This window comes from Sinocyclocheilus rhinocerous, unplaced genomic scaffold (genome assembly GCF_001515625.1).
Source record: "Sinocyclocheilus rhinocerous isolate Xijiao unplaced genomic scaffold, SAMN03320098_v1.1 scaffold1256, whole genome shotgun sequence".
Classification (NCBI taxonomy): Eukaryota; Metazoa; Chordata; class Actinopteri; order Cypriniformes; family Cyprinidae; genus Sinocyclocheilus; species Sinocyclocheilus rhinocerous.
In genome coordinates, this window is record NW_015646445.1 from 96,006 (window position 1) to 119,808 (window position 23,803).

The 23,803-nt window shown below is 36.5% G+C and overlaps 2 protein-coding genes across 2 annotated transcripts in view; both read right to left on the bottom strand.

Moving 5' to 3' along the window:
* pcca (propionyl-CoA carboxylase subunit alpha) overlaps positions 1 to 18,146 on the bottom strand; it is a 50,242-nt gene extending 32,096 nt beyond the window's left edge. The window contains exons 1-7 of the mRNA XM_016511927.1: positions 18,015 to 18,146; positions 16,579 to 16,653; positions 14,393 to 14,440; positions 14,108 to 14,176; positions 10,452 to 10,565; positions 10,183 to 10,236; positions 842 to 973 (exon numbers count right to left, since the gene is read on the bottom strand). Of these exons, the coding sequence (XP_016367413.1) occupies positions 842 to 973; positions 10,183 to 10,236; positions 10,452 to 10,565; positions 14,108 to 14,176; positions 14,393 to 14,440; positions 16,579 to 16,653; positions 18,015 to 18,068 (546 nt within the window). The 5' untranslated portion in view covers positions 18,069 to 18,146. The remainder of the gene's footprint in view (positions 1 to 841; positions 974 to 10,182; positions 10,237 to 10,451; positions 10,566 to 14,107; positions 14,177 to 14,392; positions 14,441 to 16,578; positions 16,654 to 18,014) is intronic.
* Positions 18,147 to 18,984: 838 nt separating this feature from the next.
* LOC107707837 (zinc finger protein ZIC 2-like) lies at positions 18,985 to 21,692 on the bottom strand. The gene is made up of 3 exons (XM_016511928.1): positions 20,511 to 21,692; positions 19,928 to 20,091; positions 18,985 to 19,818 (listed from the first exon to the last, which is right to left on the bottom strand). Exons 1-3 carry the CDS (start codon positions 21,436 to 21,438, stop codon positions 19,630 to 19,632), a joined length of 1,281 nt encoding a protein of 426 aa, XP_016367414.1. The 5' UTR covers positions 21,439 to 21,692; the 3' UTR covers positions 18,985 to 19,629.
* Positions 21,693 to 23,803: the final 2,111 nt, after the last annotated feature.

Here is a 23,803-nt window from a genome sequence, read left to right on the forward strand (position 1 = left end):
TGGAGTAATAGCTGCTGAAAATTCAGCTTTGCATCACAGAAATAAATCACATTTTATAATATATTCACATAGAAAACAGTGGTTTTAAATTGTAATAATATTTCACAAACTGTTTTTATTGTATTTTTGATCGAATAAATACAGTTTTGGTGAGCAGCAGAGACTTCTTTCAAGAACATTAACAAAAATCTTACCAAACACAAATTTTTGAACGGTATAAAGTATGCACTGCACATTATATACTATATAACATATGTATATTATTATCTGCACCACATATGTGACCCTGGAGCACAAAACCAGTCTTAAGTCGCTGGGGTATATTTGTAGCAATAGCCAAAAATACATTGTATGGGTCAAAATTATTGATTTTTCTTTTATGCCAAAAATCATTAGGATATTAAGTAAAGATCATGTTCCATGAAGGCGATTTAAACCCGATTTAAACCCTCAGATTCCAGGTTTTCAAATAGTTGTATCTCAGCCAAATATTGTCCTATCCTAACAAACCACACATCAATGGAGAGCTTATTTATGCAGCGTTCAGATGATGTATAAATCTCAATTTCGAGAAATTGACCCTTATGACTGGTTTTGTGGTCCAGGGTCACATATGTACTGTATTTCTGTGTTTTATCAAGATGCTGTTTGTTTAGCTCAGCTAGAAGAGTAATAGAAAATGGTTTTGATAAAGCACCCATCATGAAGCTGGCCAAATGAAAAAGTGTTTGTGAAAATGCTTTTAAAGATAAACAGCATGTGAGAAGTAATGGATGGGAAAAGACGGAGGACAAAAATAAAAAGAAAGAAAGAAAGAAAACATCCCAAACGTTGATCTGACCTTGACCACCCCATCAAATCCTGGGATGGTGTTGACTTTGGCAGCTTTGGCGATGAGTTTGCTCTCGATCTTATCCCCCATGGCCTGGATGGCATGCGTGTCAGGACCAATGAAGGTCACCCCCTCGGCCGCCTGTAGAGAAGGAATTCATAATAAGGTATATTTTATGTCATCGAGGTTATTTATTCTGAGCAGATCTTACCTACAAATCATGACTACAGGCATTAAATCTATTAAGACAACCATCAGAAAATGTCACGTCACGCTGAACGACTCGCATGACTCAGAGATAATCTGATTGTACATCATAATACACACCCACAGGTTTTATTTCCACATCAAACCTCAACACACCTGCAACATTACGTGATCCAGCTGTACTCTTCTGGTCATGATAAACCGCTGCGTATAATCATGATCTGACTCCACTTTTGTTCACAGCACCAGTCAAACGTTTGGACACACATGACTGATGTATGTTTCTTATGATCTTAAAGAACTTACAGTACCGTACAAAGGTTTGAGGTCAGTAAGATTTATTATTATTATTATTATTATTAAAATAAATGAATACTTTTATTCAGCAAGGATGCATTATATTGATCAAATGTGAGGGTAAAGACATTTATAATGTTACAGACGATTTACATTTCAAATAAATGCTGTTCTTTTGGACTGTAAAAATATGAAGTAGCAGAACTGTTTTCAACATTGATAATTAAAATGAATGCTTCTTGAGCTGCAAATCATTATGTCAGAATGATTTCTGAAGGATCATGTGACACTGACTGGAGTAATGGCTGCTGAAAATTCAGCTTTGCATAACAGGAATAAATGACATTTTACAATATATTCACACAGAAAACATAATATAGTTTAAATGGTAATAATATTTCACAATATTACTGTTTTTTTTATCAAATAAATATAGAGAGCCCTGGAGAGCAAAAGAAAAAGAAAACTTTTGACCCCAAACTTGAACAGTAGTGTAAATAGAAAGATTTATGAAGAAATACTCAAAATTAGTGTTGTAGACAAATATAAATCTCATTTATGTGTAAATCTGTAAATGTATTTATAAATTATCTCTATATATTATTATGTCTGCAGATACATGTAAACTCATTTGACATTTTTTTTTTTTAAACATACCTATATAAAACATATTTACTATAAGCACTGGCCATGCACAGCATTTTGAAAATCTAAATCTCTCATCTTCAAAGAGGTAAACGACCATAACTTTTGTTGCCAAGGGGAATCAAATCCCTTCACACAAAAAAAGACCCCCGGGGTATGAACCTTGGTGAAGTAAAGAAAGGTAGCTTCAGGTAATGCCTGCAGAAACATACATCTAAATAACGAAGCCAGAAAAAAGAACGGGAAAAAGGAGATCTGTTCTTTTCTTTGTTAGTCTCGAGAATCGGGAGGCTATTGCTTCCTGGCTAATATACTACAGATAGTATGCCTGAGGCGCGCAGAACCCACGGAGCTCTGTAATTAAAAGAGGGATTTGACCCCATGACTCTTTCAGCTCCAACTGGACCCATGGTGTCATGAAATAAAGGATAAATCTAAATGAGGCCAAAAAAGTGATCTGTTTGTTCTTGACAAGTGCTTGGGAAAAGAAACAAACTAAGGTGTCAACTAAATCAGCTTCTGTAATCAATTAAAGTCAATTACAAATCACTAAAACTAATAAAGTGGACAAATACTATAGGGGAGTTTATTTTTCACTGAATCAGAAGTTTGCAAGCCCAACAAATTAAAAGATTCACAATTCTCTCATCTGTTTGTTGCCAAATATGATAATATGTAATATAACATACAAAATAATGTATTTGCTTGATTGAGACAAACGTGGCAAAAGAGTCCAGCAACAAACAACCTTTTAATATCTCAAAGAAAAGAACTCCAGAACAAAAACAAAACCAAAAAAAAAAAACAGCACAAAAACACTAAACAAACCAAAAAAACAAAAACAACTTCAAAACGAAAAACAAACCAAAAAAGCATAAAAGAAAACAAAACAAAAAAACACAAAAACCAGTCAACTAAACAAAAAATAACTAAATAAAAAATAACTCCAAAACAAACAAACACAAAATAAAACAAAAAGAACTTCGAAACAAAATAACACAAAATAAATCCTCCCAACATAGCAAACACCGAAAACAAAACACTAAACAAATAAAACAAATTATAATAAAACACTACAAAACACATCAAAAACAACTAAACAAAACAGAATAGAAATAAATAAAAAGCAAAAAGAACTCCAATACAAAACAAAATACACAAAAAAACAAACAAATGAAAAACTAAAAACACAAAAGTTAACTAAACTAAAGGGGTCACATGAAATAAAATACATAAATGGGACACAATATCATGGTTTAAATACACTGACAAATTATGGTGGCCCCAGTCACGCTAGAGACCTTTCCCTCAAACCCCTGTCAGTGTCTCTGCAGAGTTCTGGAAAATCAAATCCAATAAAACGCTTGGGCCTATTCAGATGCCACTCAATCTCTCTCCTCCTCCTGTTCATTTTTATAAGTACCACATGCACAAAATGCACATGAGGGACATTCAAAGGGATAGACAACCAGCAAGCCGATACAACAACAGTACAAAGAGTCTGAGCTTCTAGGAGTGTCAAGAACTTGTGTACAACTGTGCATGTGAGCGGGGGAACACTAGGATAATGAAAACATCTTGTTCAAGACAACATCCAAAGAGTGAAAAGGCATGAAAACACACACACGCACACTCCACTCAAACTCAATCTCCTCTCTGTTATTGAAAAGCGCTTCTCTTTTAACATGCTAAAGAGGCTGTAGAGGTAATCCTAACAGAGCGCTCTAGGCTGAACTTGCGCATGCCCAGGGGCTCTGGCCAATCGTTTGCGCTGCGTAAAACTGTACTAACAGTTGGGCAGAGGGGGCAGCTATTCAGGATGGGGGGCTCATTCACCTCTTATTCATGTGGGGGGTATTGCTATTCAACTGCTAATGTAATGACATCTTCATTTCCACACACACACACAGAAGGCAGTGGATGGCCCACACATCTGCGCGTGTGTGTGTGTGTGTGTGTGTGTGTGCACGCATGCGTATAGGGGAATGTAAAAGAGTGACTGGGGGATGGAAAGGTAGAGAGAATTGAGCAGGTACAGATGTTATGAACCAAACTATTTATATTTATTCATAAAGCAGACACTTTTATCCAAAGCAATTAAATATAGGGTAAGCGGGACAAAAATGTCTGGAAAAAATAAAACAAAAGATTAAAAGCAATTAAAACAAAAACTATAATAGCTTAATACTTAACATGAGGCTGACATATGGTTTAAATTAGTTGCTTGTACACTTTCTGTAAGTGTGTGAATCATTGCATTTACTATTTTCTGTAAGCAATGCATTTCTATGGCACTTCTGTCTTGTTTGTAAGCCCACACACAATCGGAATGATTTTTGCACTTTTTTCTGGACTGATTTAGGAGGAAATTAAGTGGGATTTGATCACAGTAAAATTTTAGGGGGATTAATTACAGCAAAATATGTTTAAAAGAGATGAAAGTAGTATTATTATTAGCTAAAAATTTATTAATGCTACATTGTTTAAAAATTTTATCATATTTAAAGGTGAAGTGTGCAATTTCTGTGTCACTAACAGCAAACAGAACCACAACAAATGATTCAACTTTTTCAGACTAGTTTTACACCTCCACCATCTGCCATTATCAACATAGGCTCATTGGAAATACGTGCCTCTAAAAACATTTCTGCAAAACTGAAAAAAACATACCTATACACACAAATCGCTGCAGTTCCCAGTTGAAATAAACACTAGAGGCAATACAATTCTGACAACTTTTATTCCCTTTCACACAAAGTATGATTCGAAGGTCCACAGTTTCGATTAATAAAGCCTAATTTTCACACAGCTACCTGAGGAATATCATGTTATGAATTCAAAATAATTTTAACATGCTGCAACATTTGAAAACTGATACTTTTGAACGTTAGCGTCACATATCCAGCTTCATATTATGGGTTTTTATATTAATTAGGTTTGTTCGGTATAGCTCACGCAGTATGGAGTTCGACTTGAGAGGTGAAGAGCTCGGGTACGAATCCCGTGAAACTACGGTTCCACAAAACAGTTTAAACCTGCATATAAGAACGTTCAAATTGCACGGTTGCATCAACAAAGCCGTTTTTATACAAGTTTTGCATTTGTTAACCCTATCAGGTAGGTTTAGGGTTGAGTTTGGTGTAGGGGATATTTCCAACACGATAGAGCATTAACTTTTAGCAACACTCCTGGGATATTTGAATTATGAACCACCGTACCGTATCGGAATCAACGTAATAAAACACAGCAATACGTGCCTGTACCAACGTAACAAAAATGTGCCAGGGTCACGTCTTGAACCTGCGTTTTAGCGCCACTCACTGGACATTTCACTTTGAAACTGCCTTGAAACGTGCAGTAAGGAACGTAATAACGGTGTTGCAGTGGTACTGCATTTAGAGGCACGCATTTCCAATTAGCCTGGGTTGGCCATTATTCAAGTTAAACAGGTATTCAACCTACAAACTCACAACACTGGTCGAGACAATGCTGTTATGGACAGTCAAATTGAAATAGAAAATAAAGTGAAAGATTTAAATAAATATATATATCTGAAGTTTTGCTCTTTTTAAATTTAATTTTATGAAAGTATTTTGTGTTTGAATAGTTTTTAAACTGAATTTAGCAGAACATTTTTTATCAGGGCAATCATAGCAACAAACGGTATCCCTTTTCCCAATGTCTGTGCATTTACATATTGATTCAAACCACAATAGACGTGATAGCAACTAAAGTGTACCATAGCAACAATGCTTAAAGGGGTCATATAATGCAATTTAAAGTTTTCCTTTCTCTTTGGAGTGTTACAAGCTGTTCGTGAATAGATAAGATCCCTAAAGTTGCAAAGACTAAAGTCTCAAACCCAAAGAGATATTCTTTATAAAAGTTAAGCTATAAACAATTTAGTTCATTATACTACTGTTATCAGCCGTCAAGTAAGGGAGTAGATAGGACTACCTCTTTTGAATAAGTACTTCTTGACTGTTAAAAAATGCATTCGATAGTATATAAGTATGTCGTATGAATGTAATCTGGCAATACTACATTCGTCATGTGTCATTGTCATGCGACCTACAGCATCAGTTGCCATTTACAACTATTCACTGGATCCGCACTTCTTACATCTTACAGGAAATAAGTAGGTCACTGGGTGCTTTTGGCCTTATGTTTTATGAATACTAGGCTACTCTTTTCATATACTGTTGTTTGTTTATTATATAGTAGGGAAGTATGCATATTTGGACGTAGTCAAATTTCTTTTTTTCTCCTTGGTTGGCTGTGCGAAGTATTAACCTCAAATCTGCCTAACTGTTTTGAAGAAAAATAACAGATAATACATTTTGCAAAGTCACAGTCCATTCCAGCCCATGCAACACTTAGCAAAGGATTGGTTGGTGGCCTTAGTGATGCAGAAATTCCACACTTTAACTTTAAGTATATTTTCATTTATAGTAGAGTTCTGCTATAACATCACATATCACATCAATAAACATGAGTTGGAAAGCATTTTCTGGAGTAGATGCATAGCTCCAAAACCCCAAAACAAAAACAAAAAACAAAACATCACAAAAAAAACATTAAACAAAATAAAAAAAACAAAAACAACTTCAAAACAAAATGACAGAAATGACAAAAAATTATAAAAAACCCCAAAGAACTCTAAAACAAACAAAAAACACTAAAAAAAAAAAAAAAAACAGTAAACTAAACAAAACAGAACAAAACAAAAAGAACTTTGAAACAAAATAACAAAAAAACAAACCAAACCTTTTTACAAACCAAAATGCAGCAAAATTCCTCAAAAAAAAAACAGCTTCTATTCATTAGTTGCTAGGCAGATTTTCCTCATAAATACGATGTAGATTAAAAAAAAAAAACAGTAGTTTGTGACTTATTCACTGCAGGATAACAGTCAAATCAAAAGGTGTCCTTTACATCAATGCAGTCGACAACCTTGAAGAGACATTAAACAATAAACAAATCTGGGTTTAGCGGAGCTGATTCCGGTCCCTGACTGCTTAATATTTAACACTTATTTTGACCTGCTGATGAATTTTTAACAGGCTCTGTTGATTACCAGTATGATGTTCTACCGAAAGCCTTCAAAACTACACCAAAAAAGCTCATTTATTTTAGATTTTTAGCTGAAATTTTTCTAAAACTACTTCTAGGCAACCTATCAACATGAGCCCGCCGTTGCTGTGACAACACCCCATGTGTGTTTCCCTCCTGCCTGAATGTGATTTATATCAAAGGAGATCTAGCGAGCACATCAGCGCAGCTGCCAGGAGAGTCTCACGTCGTACTACACTAAAGAGAGTAAGACACGTAACGCATGATACACGCACCAGAGATGTGTATATTGTACAATAAATAACCATGATTGACTATTGTGGACAAAAGTAACAAGGAAAGAAGAGACAGAAAGAGAGGCATGTTGTCTTCCCTCATCTCTATTCTCTGTTTGTTCATCTTTTCTCTGTTCTACAATGCAGCAAACCAAGCAAAAAGAAGATATCTGGCAGAAGAAATCTGGAATCCTAAAAAAAGCGAAAACATCTAGATCAAAAAAAGAGAGTGACGGCCCCATGCGAACTCCCTGTGTGTGTTTGAGGCCTGCCGTGACACGAAGCATGTCCTTATTTAGTCAGAATCGATTGAAGGGTTAAAAAAAGATGGTAGCTGCTGAGTTTAGTTGCCATGGCAACACTGAGGCACAGTTGGAGGTTGGCACATGCACTTGTCAGTACTGGAGAGCTTGGCTTAATTATTTTGGGGCACAGGGGTTAAAGGGATAGTTCACCCAAAAAAATGAAATTCTATTAAACATTTGTTAATTGTAATATTGTTTTAAAACTGTATTACTTTCTTCCATGGCAAACAAAATAAACATTTTTTGAATAATATTCTGTATGTTCTTTTAACAAAAAAAAAAAGTAGTAGTTTATAGCATTATTTATGAAAGTCTTCTGAAGCCATACAACATTTTTTTTTTAATAAGAAACCCTCCGAAATTGTCCATATCCACCCTAGCTTTCCATGAGGGTTTACGAGAGACTTAGCAATGGCCAATTCTTGAACGAATCGGACTTTTAGAGTCAAGCATTTTTTTAATGAATCAGTTGATTTGGTTCACAAAACCAGTCTGAATTATAACTGACAAAATCAGATTTGACTCTTAGCACTTAACATTTCTCTGGAGGGGAAGAATATCAATAAACAATTTGGTCTGTTTCTCAAACAAAGCTATTGCATGAATTAGGGATGCTCGATATTGAATTTTTGCCGATATCCAGTATGCCGATATTTTTCCAACTCATTTTGGCCGATACCGATATATATCCTTTTGTTTGGAAACAACACCAAGTCTCTCCTATGTGGAAATTATAAGGAAATTATTTTTAATTTTGGTTAGTTTTTAACAAGAACTTATTTGTTAGAATTAAAAAAAACAATAATGAAGTTCTTTTAACTATAAATAAATCGCTGCATTTTTTTTCTAGAAAGATGCAGTAATAACCTTAACATTTTATTTTAAGATTTAACATTTGTAGATGGTCTAAAGCAAAATAGTTGTAAAAATTCTAAAAATATTTTAGGGCTCATAATTTGTTTTAAAAATATAACATATTACACATTAATGAATAAATCAGTGTATATATAAAATTATTTAATTTAAGTGTCATGTTTGTGATTTTATTTTTTTCATGTAAGCTATAGCTTCTGACCTTTAAATCAAAACATACTCACGATTTTATGACATCAATTACTGCTTTATTTAATCAGAAACACAGTCTAAATGTTATTTGTGTTTTAATTCAGCGGATTGGTATAAAGCTGTTATAAGTTTGTGTAGAACACTTTCATGGTGCATTTTGTGTCCTTTTTGAAGCCTGAACACTCCAGTCCCCATTAAAAGTTATTCTATAGGGAAACAATTATCAGGTCATTTTTGGGTGAACTATTTCTTTAGGATCATTGAATATCAACCACCTACACTACTTTCAAAGTCTTGGGATCAGTACTATTTTTATTATTTTTTTGGAAGAAATACCTTTACTCCGAAAGCATGCATTAAACTGCTCAAAAGTGACAGTAAAGACATTTATAATGTTACAAAAGATTTCTTTCAAATAATCTTTTGAACTTTCTACTCATCAAATAATCATGTATTAATATAAAACGGAAAAATGTATCTTGGTTTCTCAACCCTCTACATTGCGAGTAAATCACTCGCATATGCGACTAATCTTCACTCTGGGCGACTAAATGATGTCTAATATTAGCCACTGGCTAATAAATTCTCAGATTTCACTCGCCAGTGTGTGAGTTGGACGCTAAGTATAAGTTTAGCACAGATATATTTTCACTCGCCGAACACACTGACTGAGCGCTTCAGAGTTTCACTCCCCGTCAAGCGATCTGTGCTGTTTTTCAGTGCAACGCACCTGTATTTAACGTACCGTAAACTCTAGTGTGAAGGCGCACGACTCGCCGTCGCTTTGTTTCACACACACGCTACTAGCCAATGGCGATTCAATTGCCAAGGTGTCCGTAGAGGGTTGTTTCTACAAAAATACTGATATTAAAAATGATATCAAAAAGCATTTTTTGTTGATCAGCAAATCAGCATATTAAAATGATTTCTGAAGGATCACTGGAGTGACTGCTGAAAACTCAGCTTTGCATCACAGGAATGAAATACATTTTAACAATTTTAAATTATAGTAATATTTCACAAATAAATGCAGCCTTGGTAAGCTGAGAAGACGTCTTTTAGAGACATTAAAAAAATCTTATGACCACAAACTATTGAATGGTAATGTAAGTTCACTCAATATCACGTAAATGGACTTATACAACTGGTTAAATTCTAAGAAATACAGCACTGTCCTTCAAAAAAAAAAGAACGTGGAATGAGTCTCTTTATCAAATGACCCTTTTGGCCTTTCTGCCTTCATTTGGGTTGCAAATAATCTTCTCACCTTAGAACTCACACCTTTAATTAAATTACTACTGGGGGGTCCGAGCTGTTAATTACAAAAACTGTGTGTGTGCGTGTGTGTGGGAGGGACACTGGCCAATGTAGAACAATAAGTGAAGGGGCTATTCTGCCCCCAACTCTAACACAAACTCATTTAAATATTTCTTTTCTTTAACTATCCACATTTCTTTTTCTTTCAGGGAAAAGGCAAACTCACCAGTCTCTTGGCAAACTCCTTATTTTCAGACAAGAATCCATAGCCAGGATGAACCTATAAGAGAGAGAAAGAAAAAAATTATTTACCTACATGCATCCATAGAATTATACAGGCAACATTTAACAGCTTCATTGCATCAACTCAGTTTACAGATAATAACACTGTCCAGGGCACCATGTTAATAACATATGACCTTGTTTACACCAACATGGATTAGGCTTCAACTGTTCTTAAGTCCCCTGTGTTTTACCTTACACACACACACTCACAGCTTGAGCTCCAGTCTGCTTGATGGCGTTCATGATAGCATCCATGTTCAGATAACTTTTACTTGTAGGGGCAGGGCCAACACACACAGCCTCATCAGCCACCTTCACGTGAACCTGAGGGAATGAAAACACACAGGAAAATTGTTGAAATCCTTATGTCACGTTTCTTTTTTTGAACTGTCGGGAAAAAACTGGTTTACTTATGATTTATTTACATTTTATTTATTTATTTTTTACATTTTGTGACTTTCATTTAGGAGTCATTAACATTTCTGCAATTTGTTGACACTCTGATGTGTTGTGGCATGTGCGTACAAACTTATTTAAATTATGATCTTTGAGGGTCAATTTGACCTGCTTTTTTCATTATTAAATGGCAACTGCACAGACTGGGGGAAAAAAAAAATTAGTTTGACGCATTATGTGCTTAATTTCTAAAAACAAATTCTATTATGATGTTTAAAGGTTAATTTGACCCACTTATTTCATTATTAATGGCAGCTGAACAGACCTGAAATGTTTATAAATGTTTATATGTATTTTGTTAAGCAAGTTTCTTTAACTACCCTCTAAGGGCATTAAATTAATGCATTTGGCAAATACTTTTAACCACTGAAACTTACACTGCCTAGAAGGCATACATTGTTATCATTTCATTAACATTTAGTTTGCTGGAAATCGAGCCCATGATCTTGGTGTTTCTAGTGCCATGCTTTATGGTTTGACCTTCAGGAAAGCAAGCAAAAAAAGTACTTTTACACAGATGCATTTAAAATGTTGAAATGTTTTTTTTTTTTATAACATACGATACTGCTAATAACAGTTTATGGGGGACAAAGTGATTTTCAGTGAGTTGTAATGATTGTACCCATGATTTTAACCCAATACTCTCATTTTAAAGGGGTCATATGATGCTGCTAAAAAGAACATTATCTTCTTTTCACAGTTGTAAATGCCAGTCAGTTGTCTGCGCGGCCAAGAAGTCGTCACACACGGTGTGAAGCCACTGAGCTGATGGAGTGACAGACCTCACAATGGGAAAGCATTAATACTGACAACTGCATCAACAGGGGAGGCTTGGAGAAGACTCGCTAGCCAACTGCTGCTTCTCTGCTAATGTTTTCCACACGTGTGTAAAAAGGGAGACACAAAGTCGTTTTCCCTCACATTTAACGAGGGTGACGCAAACAGAGGTGGAGGAGTTTGCAAGACACTCAAATGAGCCCAAAGGACTGAAGCAGACAAATACAGCAACCTCTAACTTTAAGGATCATCTAACTGAAGAAGTGATTATTTAACTGGACATTTTTAACGGACTGTAAATTCTTTTTGTTTACCAAAACAATTTCTTAAAATAAAATAAAATGAATTAAAATAAACACTACTTGGTTTTGAATCGCACAGACAAATCTCTAGATGTGTTTTCACTGACACGGAGTTTAATGAGTATTCTGTCTGAGCCTTTTAATGCAGCACATAACTTGACGGCTCCCCGCCATTTGTTTCCTAATAAACTTATTTTTCTGTCAGCACCGACCCTGTTAACTAGAGAGGATGTGAGACAGCCTGTGGGTCCTGTTTGCTTTTTAATGGAACACTTTAATGTAAACGCTAAATGACTAATTAAATTCATTTATCTTTCATGATGTTTCAGAAAATGACATTAGACAATATAAAAGTCGAGTTGAAAGAAAGATTCTGCATTAGGAATGTGTTTGTGAAATATTTCAACACATCAATCCTGGGGTCAGTATATGGACTTCTAATGTCAATTTGTTCCCCCACACAGAGTCCAGATTATCCCCCACTGCTCTGTTTAAACATCTTCATTTAGATGCTCTTCGGAAGCTGCAAATCAAATGCAAAAGACCCCCCCCACAATCCAGCACAGAACACAGCAGGGGGACGAGCTGAGTTTAAAACACTGCCTCTATCAAACTCTCATGCATATGGAATAGGAGGGGGTGAAAAGTGACAGCTATCAATCATGGCAACAGAGGATTACACTCCATGGAAAGATAAAGGCGAGAGGAGCAAAAGCTTTGGTTTATCTTGCAATGCTTGTAAAAGTGTACTGGGGTCTAATTTAGATATTAGTACTAGACTGCCTCCAGATGACTAACTTGCTTCAGCCAATCTATTTACTCATTTCAAATGCTTCAAAGTCTTCATGTACAGCATATACGAGCTATTGTATTAGTAATCTCTTCTTTGATATGTGGAAGTTTTTAATGAACAAAATATACAGTGGGGCCAAAATAAATTAAGATGTTTCTAGTTTGTATTTTTCTAATTTAATACAAGTTTAATTAAATGATATTAACAGCATAACAATTTTAATAAGAAGTTCAAATGAAAAATTAATAGTTCACCCAAAATTGAAAATTCTGTTAACCCTTCCATGAAATTCCAAACCTGTTTGACCTTTTTTTTTCCTCTATGAAAGATAAATGGTAACCAATTTTTTGTTTACCAGCATTCTTCAAAACATATAGGTCATACAGCTATGAAACAACATGAGGGCATGTGTATATGTGTGTGTATATTTTATATATACATATACTGTATACAGTAAACACACACATACATATATGTTTGAAAATGTTTGAAATGTCAGAAACTTTTGCTTTTTATTTTTATGCCATTCCAGCACCAAAGGCTAATTTTATTATAAGAACAGAATAGTTTAAAACAATGACAATCAATGATTAAACTCTTACATCACAAACGCTTATGGCCGAAATTCTAAACTGCTTCCTGGGGAGAAAGGATCAAAGAATGTAACACTTAAGGGGCCGTTTACATGACAACGTTTTCAGCCAAAAACGGGGAACTTTTTATGCGTTTTGCCTGTTCGTTTACACGACAACAGCGTTTTGGGGACTGAAAACTCATATTTTTGAAAACGGGTTTCAAAGTGCAAGTTTTTGAAAACGCCACCGTTATCGTTTCCGTGTAAACACCCAATATGGGAATCTTTGAAAACGGTGACGTCATGCGTGTGCGTAGTACGTGTTAGGTATGTAGACATGCGCAGTACGTGGTCGTGTATACGTGAAACTTTTTAAAAACGCAAGGGAAAAACTTTACCGTTTTTGACTTTGAGTCTTAATTAGTGACAATTAACAAGAGAATGATTTTCGGATTTAAAGGGGTCATATGATGTGATTAATATTTTTCCTTTCTCTTCGGAGTGTTACAAGCTCTTGGTGCATAAAGAAGATCTGTAACGTTCTATTTAACCGGATCTTCTTAGTGAACCGGTCGAACCAGTTCACCAAATCGAACTGAATCGTTTGAAACGGTTCGCGTCTCCAGTACGCACTAATCCACAAATTAGTCCGTCCTGCTGGGACATGGCATCACAACATGGTAAGGGGCATAACATTTCCGTCACACGCTTGAGGCATTCGGCCAATCACAACGCACTGGATAGCTGGCCAATCAGAGCACACCTCGCTTTTCAGAACGATGAGCTTTGTAAAAAACGACGAGTTTCCGAAAGGAGGGGCATAGAGGAGAAACAAATACACAACATAATGTTCTTTTTAGCAACGTCATAAGTCATACGTTTTTGAATCAATGTGCTTTCAGACTTTTGAACCTCAATGTTTTTGTCCTTTTTTAGGGTACATCTGAATATTCATTTCTCTCACCGCACTGGAGTCCACATCACTGTGAACTGCGACTGTCTTGATGCCCATCTTCTTACATGTTTTAATCACCTATGAATGGAAACAAAGAATGAATATGAATGTTTTTCATTTCATAGTAGTAAAAATGTACTGAAGGTAAAAGATATTATGGAACTTCATGTAAAGATCATACATCTAGGACTTCACCCTGATTTAAAACGAAAATGGCCTTAAGACAAATCTAATGTTTTGCCTTAAACACACTGAAAGGAACGTTCCTGGTGAAGAACACGCACACTCACTCACCCTGCAGGCGATCTCGCCTCTGTTTGCAATGAGGATTTTATCAAAGGTCTGTGGAAAGGAAAAGGGAACAGGGCGATTAAGACATTTGTTTTGTCAACACATTTGATTTGTGCACAGTGTGTGTCTCTAACACTGACTAAAGCTCAACTCATTTAGCTGTAAGTGAAAGCTGTTCAACACACACTGCTTTTTAGATGACAAGAAGAGAGATAAAGACCTTTAAGATCAAGTTCTAAGTGCAGAACTGAATATAAAACTGGATGATCACAATTAAACCGTATCAGGTACAACAGATACAAAAACCACTTATATACTAAACTACTGTTATCTATTCCATGAAGTGCTATAAACATACACAAGTTTAAAACGAGGGAGATCTAGATGATTCTGACTGTTAAGGTAGATGTTAGTGTGCCTTAAAGATCAAAGCATGAGGCTTTGCTAATGTTGTCTGCCACGTGTAAACAATTTATGGAAAAACTGAAGGAAGTGTCTGCCTATAAACCATGTGTCAAGATGAGCCTAGGGCCATGTGTATGCAAGAACACATTCCTAAACTCAAAGTATATTTCCCCATTTGCTCATATTGCTACACCCCAAATCTCACAACACACAAACACACACACACCTCCAGGCAAAGGCTGATTGTGGGAGAATGAAACATCAAAGCTACATAAATGCAACAGGCTTTTGGGAGTGTAGAGGCTGAGAAAGTATGCAAAGAGAATCTTGACCTTGATATACGGGGTGTGTGTCAAAATAACTGAGGCTTCCTTGTTTCCTCTATGGATATCTATATGTAGATACCTCATTCTACTGCTCCAGACACGTCAACATGTCCATCATCTTGACTACTCATCACTCTCACTAACCAAACCATTCATTTTTATTGGAAATGCTGCAACAGTTTGCAGCCTATGGTTGCAGGAAGCATAGATATATATGATAGGGTTTTCTAATGGGCAACAATTGTGTGGAAATATCTAACACTAATGATAAACTAAATCAGCTTGTAAAGATTACTGTTGACAAAGATTTATACACCACCAGTCAAAATAATGTAAGTTTTTGAAAGAAGTTTCTTCTGCTGACCAAGGCTGTATTTATATGATCAAAAAATACAGTAATATTGTGAAATATTATTACTGTTTTCAGTGTGAATATATGTTAAGATGTTATTTATTACAGTTCCTGAATTTTCAGCAGCCATTGCTCCAGTCTTCAGTGTCATGTGATCCCTCAGAAATCTTTGGTGTCAGTGCTCAATTATTAATAATGGTTCTTGTTATCAATGTTGAAAACAGTTTTTGCTGCTCAACATTTTTGTGGAGACTGATACATTTTTTCCTGATCCTTTAATAAACAGATAAATTCAAAAGAACAGAATTTATTTTAAATATAATTTATAATTTTACAATTTCTGATTAGAATTTAGTGCATTCTTGCTGGGGGAAAAGTATTAATTTCTTTTCTTTTTTTCTTTTTTTAATTTTACTGACCCCAGACTTTCGAAAACTGTTTTTTCAACACAAATGTTTCGTAAACAGCAAATCATTTACATTTAGTCATTTAGCAGACGCTTTTATCCAAAGCGACTTACAAATGAGGACAATGGAAGCAATCAAAATCAACAAAAGAGCAATGATATGCACAAAAATCAGTGTACTAGAATGATTTTGAAGGATCATGTGACACAATACTGGAGTAATGGCTGTAGAAAATGAAATAATATTTAACAATATTACTGTTTTTATTGTAGTTTTGATCAAATAAATGCAGCTATAGTGCGCAAAAGAGACTTTATTTAAAAACACTGCAAAAATATTTTGACCAATAGTGTACATTTAGGTTGCAGATGCAGTCAAGTGGCTCTGGAGTGTTCACAGAGCTTTACTCACAGCTAATATGCCATCTATGAATAGAAATCAACGGTTTCCTCATTCATCACAAAGGATATGTCAATTGACATAAAAGACAGTTGATACTGCACAAAGTGCTATGTTTTTGTTTGTTTTTTTCTTAACCAAGATCTCACTTGGATCCTATCATACAGTCTGACAGACAACAATTGCATAGAACCACAGTACAGTGTTCATGCACTAAGATGTAGGAAAGGAAACAAGAATGCACAAGTAAAGAAAAGTGAAAAATCAATGAATATCATACACTCTTATAATCAGACTTACCTTCTCATTTGGGTCATATACTGTAGAGTACCGGCAGATTATAACACCGCACCTCTGCTTGCTAAAACAGACATGCTAAAACACAGAGAGACCATGCTGTCACCACCACTGACTGAATGAAACTGTTTGTAACAGAGGTGCCCAAACCAGGACCAGCAGACCAAAGGTGACACTTGATGACCTTTGCCATTGGAGAAACATCCCAATGAAGCATTTCTTCATGTCTAATTAATCGTTTTGGGATTTATGTATTTATTTTTATTTATTCTCTATCTTTTGCATTGGAATGTAGAAAATATAAGTGAATTTGATATTACAAAAATTATACATTTTATATTTTAGTATAATATAAATGGATATAATGGGGAATTTACTTTCAGCCCACAGCCCTTAATCTTTTGACCCTTCATAGTAAAATGTTTGGGTACCTCTGGTTTATAACTTCATTCAAAACAAGTGACAGTGTTTTAGGACCACTAGCATTGTGCTCAGTTACAATAATGAAACATGAAAGACACCACCATCAACACAGATTTCCTTTAAATATATATATCAAGTCAGTAATAAAATTGTCTAAATATTTTTCTGAACAACAATGGCATTTGTGTTTCATTCATATGTCTGAATGAAACCTACTATTATAACATGGCTTATAACGGCTCAAAATGGACAAAGAAGCTTTGTGACTTACAGTTTGAATCAGCAAAAAGGATCTGACTGACTGAGAGTCATTGATAAAAGTGGAAACTTGATCCAATCAAAAATATAAATTGCTTTCAAAGTTGTTGCTATTAGGAATCTTTTAATGAAATATTCAATACATATTCGCTGTACAGACAAAACGTCTTTAAATACGTTCAGCACAGCTGCATCAGCTAAACACTTCATGAAATCATTTTGACATTGACATGAGTTCATACAGTCATCAATGAATCTGACTGACTGAGTCATTGATAAAAGTGGAAACTTGATCCAATCAAAAATATAAATTGCTTTCAAAGTTGTTGCTATTAGGAATCTTTTAATGAAATATTCAATACATATTCGCTGTACAGACAAAACGTCTTTAAATACGTTCAGCACAGCTGCATCAGCTAAACACTTCATGAAATCATTTTGACATTGACATGAGTTCATACAGTCATCAATGATAAAGACATCTGGTCGTGATTTCTTCAACGATAACAATGAAGGACACACCATATACTTATAAGGAGCAAGTGATGTTTCATAAATAACACTTGACAGTCCCGAATCAATCAAACTGTCCGTGTGTCGTGACAAGTCAAGTGAACATTCTTGCGGATCTTTTAAGACACGTCAGAGCGCTTAGTCCGATAACAAAGCAATGCTTTGTACACAATTCTGACAAATCAGCAGATTCGTTATATGAATTGTTTTCCTGCAAGCAGCGGCTTAAAACATCAAACGCTCACCTTAACAGCATGCAAAACTCTTTGAAAACCTGGAGTGTTTCTGTAAGCCGCCATGATAACCGCAGCTGCCTGGTTGTGGCTAGAAGGGATACAGCAAAAACCGGAAGCTAACTATAAATTAATTTTTCAACCTATTAGATTGTGTTTTATTAACGTCTACACCTACCCCAACCCTAAATCTACCCCTTACAATAATGCAAAAATAGTAATTATTGTTGTACAGTGTAAGAAAAATTACGCTATATTGATGTGCGCATGCCCAGTAGTTTTTGCTGTATACCTTCTAGCCTTAACCCAGCTGGCCGAGAGCAGGGCGGCGCGTTCTTATGACGTAATACACATAGTTCGGGGGTGTTTGCCCTCTCGACCAATCAGATGTACTCAGATGTGTCCGAGACCGAAGCGGGGGGACACAACAACTGAAAGTTGGACGACAGGCTGCTGAGAAAAACCGTGACCTTGAAGGCTATTCTATTGCATCTGCACGAATCCCTAAATTATGACTATGCATTAAAGATTATTTTAAATATTTTACTAAAATGGGTGGCAGTTGTTAAAGGTTTATGTTTTTGTTTTTTTTTCATTTATTTGGCAATTTATTTATTTTATTTGGCATGTAGGCTATTGTATTAAAATGGTTTCAATTTGGAACAGATTGAACTATCAAGTAGGTACTATTATTCATCACATTATTATTTTTATTTCTTTGTTTTGTATTGAAACATTTTCCTGAAAGTAAACATCCAGAAAACCAAAGCTTCAAATGATGGTGACAATGACAGTGTATGTCCAGGGGCGTGTCTACGTGGTGGCCAGGGGTGGCACCGGCCCCCCCTGAAATTTGGCTGGCCACCCCAGGTGCCCCCCCCCAGATGTCTTGCGATAGGCTTGTTTTGTAAACATCAGAAAGGTCTGGGTCCCATATAAATTGTAAATTAACGAATGAGACATTTGGTTTTATTTTTTGTTTCCTTTTATTGTCTTTATATATTTTCCGTCATTTCACGGTTTGGCATTAGTTATCGCAAGAATTTACATCTTAAACTGAATAACAACGTACAAACACTTTAAAGGTAACAATTCTGTACACATTTTAGTCGAGGAGTTTTTCATAAATATTTTGTACTTTTAATCAAGTATAAGCTATACCATAATTTAAAAACAAGAGGCTTTTCTCAAAATTACTCGAAGTGGATGATTTCCAGATATCTGTAACATACATGGAAATAATTCTTACAATAATATACATTCACAGAATTGTGTCCATTTTAACGCACAACATTTGACTTCGGCACTTAGGATCCCCGTTAATACTTTTATGGTAAGACAATCATGTAACGTCAAATACTCTATATTCTAATGACAGGAATATTGTATTCAAACATCGTAACTTGACACGACCTTACTGTAAAACATTTATACAGTCAGAAAAATACATCCATCCTTCGTCTTTGGCAAATTACCAAAGAACATGAAAACAGCATTCATTTTAGTCACATAATACTTTTCCTTGAGTCACAGTGCAACACTGAATCTTCGACATGCTAAGAACATAAACCCTCATTTACTATTTACAAATAATATTTTATTTTATATGCAGTTCTTGGTGGAGTCCTTAAACGTACCACTCGCTAAAATTGGACGCTAAGCTGCCGTGGCCGCTGCTGTTGAGCGCGGCAGAGTCCGGCGACATGGTGCTGTGTGTTTCTGAACACGGAGAGATCAAACTGGAGGGAGTGGAGGACTCGTACCCGGAGCTTCCGGCAGGAGAGGAGTCGACCACCGGACCTTGAACCTCGTGAATCTACAAAAGGCATCAAACACTTAGAATCAGTTCATTCTGACTAAACTATGATATGCAAGGTGATGGGTTGGAGAACAGAGAATAGCTGTCAGATGATTTGAATTCTCACCTTCATGTGTTTCCTTAAGGAGCTGGGGTGAGTGTAAGACTTGTCGCACAGTTTGCACAGGTATGGCTTGTCAGACGTGTGAACGTGCATGTGCTTCTTCCGGTCACTGCTGTTGGCGAAACGTCTATCACAGCCGTCGAATTCACACTGGAACGGTTTTTCTCCTGAAAGACAAAATATTTTATATTTAGATGTATGTTTTACCACACTGGTTAGAACTTTACATACAGAGTCAATGAATGCTACTGCTACAAGTACTCTCTCAGAAAAGTGGGCTGATGCTGCAAAAGGGGTGATGGCGCAATCGTACCAATTTACGCATTCAAATTTAAGAGCAATTCACACTTACAAAAGCATCTGTTTTTAATTATAAAACATCACTATAGGATTTCAAATCTTAAACTAACTAGTCTTGCGATTGTTGAGACACCAATGCGTAACAAACGTATGCAAAAAGTGTTGTTTGGCATTACTGAAGAACAAGGTTCAAGTTCTAGCTTTGAAACTGAAATGACCATTTAAACTCAAGTACTGCGCGATTCAATAAAAAGCCATGTTTAAAAGAACTTCAATAAATAATCACCTGTATGTGTCCGTTTGTGTATTTTGAGATTCTCTGAGCGCGCGAACACCTTGCCACATCCCGGGAAGGGGCACGCGAATGGTTTCTCTCCCGTGTGCACTCGGATATGATTCACCAGTTTGTATTTTGCCTTGAATGGCTTGCTCTCCCGTGGACAGTCCTCCCAAAAGCAGACGTGGTTACACTGTTCTGGGCCGCCGATATGCTCCGTGGACACATGCGTGACCAGCTCGTGCATGGTGCTGTAAGTTTTGCTGCAGCATTTTTTTGGGTCACCAAGCTCCGGGTCGATCCATTTACAAATGAGCTCTTGTTTGATGCACTGTTGTCGCATGTAGCGGTAGAATGCGCCGGGATGGTGCGCCATGTTCATACCCATATTTAGGCCATATTGACCGTAAGGATCGGCCCGTGCATTGGGCACTTGGTGATACTGCTCCGTTCGCCCGAAAACCTCACCGGGTAATCCAAGGCGCCCGTTTAGCATGTTTGGAGAGCCGTGATGGGACCCGTGCTGCTCGTGGATTCCAGGGAAAAGTAGGTGACCCTGACCTTCCGGGTGAGAGTGATGGAGAGGCCCTGCTGTGGAGCTGAATATGGGGTGTTGTCCGCTGCCCGGAGTCGAATCCCCAAAGCCTCGGCTGCGCAAGAGAAACTCCCTGGTGGAGTTAAACGTGGAACTGGCGTACGAGGCAGCGTGCGCCGCCGCATGCGCTCCAAGAGCGGCCGCGGAATAGCTGGTTGCTTGGGGCGCAAAAGCTGCGCTCTGGCCCGGGGACAAATCGGGGTGGTTCAGTTTGAACGCGCCCATGTGTGCCGATTCCATGAAACTCATATCTCTGTCCTGCGTCTCGCTCACAGCCGAGTGATGCCTTGTGAACGTGCCAACCCCTAAACCAGAGATTTGGTGGCCGGCATCCAGTAACATCACCACGGTTTTTGATTACAAGATGCGACTACAAACCGCGTTTAAAAAGAAAACAAGAGTAGGATATAAATAAAATGAGTGGCTGTTAATTGCCCGTAATACGGCTATAACTAAAACTCATACCAAGTGATGAAGTTATAGTCAAATCAAATAAATCATTTTGACACGATGGAAAAGCAATGTACACAATTTGTACATCGGTACAATTTTAGTGCGCCAAAGTTAAATTAGTAGCGGTTGCGCAGGTTCTCTGTGCGTCGTATATCCAACTGAGTGTTTTTGCGCTCTGACTGCGCTTATCTCTGGGGTCTCTCCAGGGCACCCCACGCCCCCTCACGACAGTAACCCCGTTTCCCAAATCTAAGAATCTCATTGGTCTGTGTAACTCCCAAATCCTGTTCACTCGTCCAATCAAACGTTTACTCACCGTGAGTAATCAGGGCTGACGGTTCTTGTGGCTCCGCCCAGTTTTATGCGTTTACGAGGGAATAATCTGTGCTGGAAGTGAAGGGGAAAAATGAATGAAATGCAAAACACTGTATTACAATATTATTTATTATTAGGTCACTATTTGGTTTGAATGCAGTGACTGTATTAAACACATCTGTTTAGTAAGTTATAAGATAAAAGTGTAGGTCTCTCTTGTTTACTTCTGTAAAACATATTTCTTGACTGAACAGATTCGATAAATCGCTCACTGTGACATTTAATATTTTCCTGAGCGGAGGTTTCATTTGTGAGCTCATTCTATTTGAGCTATAAACGTTATAAAAGGTTTTAATGTTTATATCATCGGTTTGAGTGCAGATTTGTGCAGTGCGCGCGATTGCGTTATGGTGACCTGCGCAACGAAGTGTTGATTGACTTCGTCCTCGTTTTTGTAGGCTATAGCCTATATTTTGTTCATCACCAAAATGCACAGCTGCATAAAACGTGATGTTTATAAATGAAATATTTAACGAAAATGTCTTAACCATTTTCGTCTCTATAGAGTCAAGCTGTGTAAGTTATTTTTACAATTTCACAAAATCGTTTTTCCCCCCAATGAACAATTATTTTTTCTGTTTTGTAACGTCACGTTTTGAGCTGTGTTAAATAGAACACTTTTACGAAAGTAGGCTAACATTTATTGCAAATGATTAGGCTACATGTTACAAATTCTTTTTAATTCGAATCCAGCACAGCGTTCACAGGAACTCAATGTAATAACATTTGGTGTTTGATCTTAATCTAACCTATTTTAAGAAGTATATTCGACCTTGTTGTGTTATCATCTCTGACAGAATCAGAGTTAGTAGAAAAACACAGAGTCCTTTTCTCCAGCGTCTCCGAAAACCAACACTTTTGTCAAAAGCATATTTGGACAAGGGCTCAAGCCTTAGGTCTCAGAATGAGCAGTCAAAGAGAAGGAAGGAAGGGACATGAGAGTGTTGTAAAGAGGTAAGTCACCGGCTTTGAACTGAAACTTATTATGGGCACGGATACCGCTCGGGTTGTCCTGACAACGGCGGTGAGATGGGAAGTCTCTCCATTGTGGATGAGTTGTTCCTCTTCAGAGGATATCTAACCTTTAGACACATATTTACGTGGCCAGTCTTGAATTGGTGACATACACAGACGGAGAGACGCCGCTATGCCATGAGTATAAAATCAACAATGTCAAGAGGTTAGAATGGAACAACTGACCATTTTCACCTTTTCTAAAGAGCACAGAACAACTTCATGAATATTTCAAAAACATGTACTCCACTGGTCAATTAAAATATCTCAGGCTCACATAATAAAAAGACATTCAGAATTATTTTGCGCTGATCATTCCTCGAGGGATGAGATTTTTAAAGAAACGACCAATGTTAGGTTATAGGTTATAGGCCTATTTCATGTTTCAAAAAAAAAAAAATGAAATGGACGCCCTTAAAATAAGATGTAAATGTCAGCCAACACATGGTCTTAACAACTGACCTGTAAATGAATTCAAAATAGATTCATTAAATCAATTATCATGAGCACGTCATAATCTTTCGCCCAGTGAACCGTTTTGAACACATTTCAAACTTTTCAAAAGGGAGGCTAGGCTACTAAATTGGATTATTCATTTCAAAATTGCTGCATGACATCAGTCTGTCTTGAAGGACCATTTACATTTTAATACATTTTTATTTTTATGATTTTAAAATTAAAACCAGATAGTTTGTTTTTTTCAAAAAAATTTTTTACAAGGATGTTATAACGCAATGTCGGTAATGGCAACTTGTTTTCAAACGAAAACACTTTTAGGTTTGAAAATATTGCTCTTACTTTTAGAGGTTTTTCAGCGCACTGCAACAATTCACCGCCACTCATTTTTTAAAACAAAATCTGCTTA

Coding starts and splice junctions, on each gene's coding strand:
- LOC107707837 (XM_016511928.1), bottom strand. CDS start 21,438: ATGTTACTGGATGCCGGCCACCAAATCTCTGGTTTAGGGGTTGGCACG. Junction 20,092..20,510: donor ACACAAACGGACACATACAG/GTGATTATTTAT, acceptor TTTGTCTTTCAG/GAGAAAAACCGTTCCAGTGT. Junction 19,819..19,927: donor CCTTAAGGAAACACATGAAG/GTGAGAATTCAA, acceptor TGCCTTTTGTAG/ATTCACGAGGTTCAAGGTCC.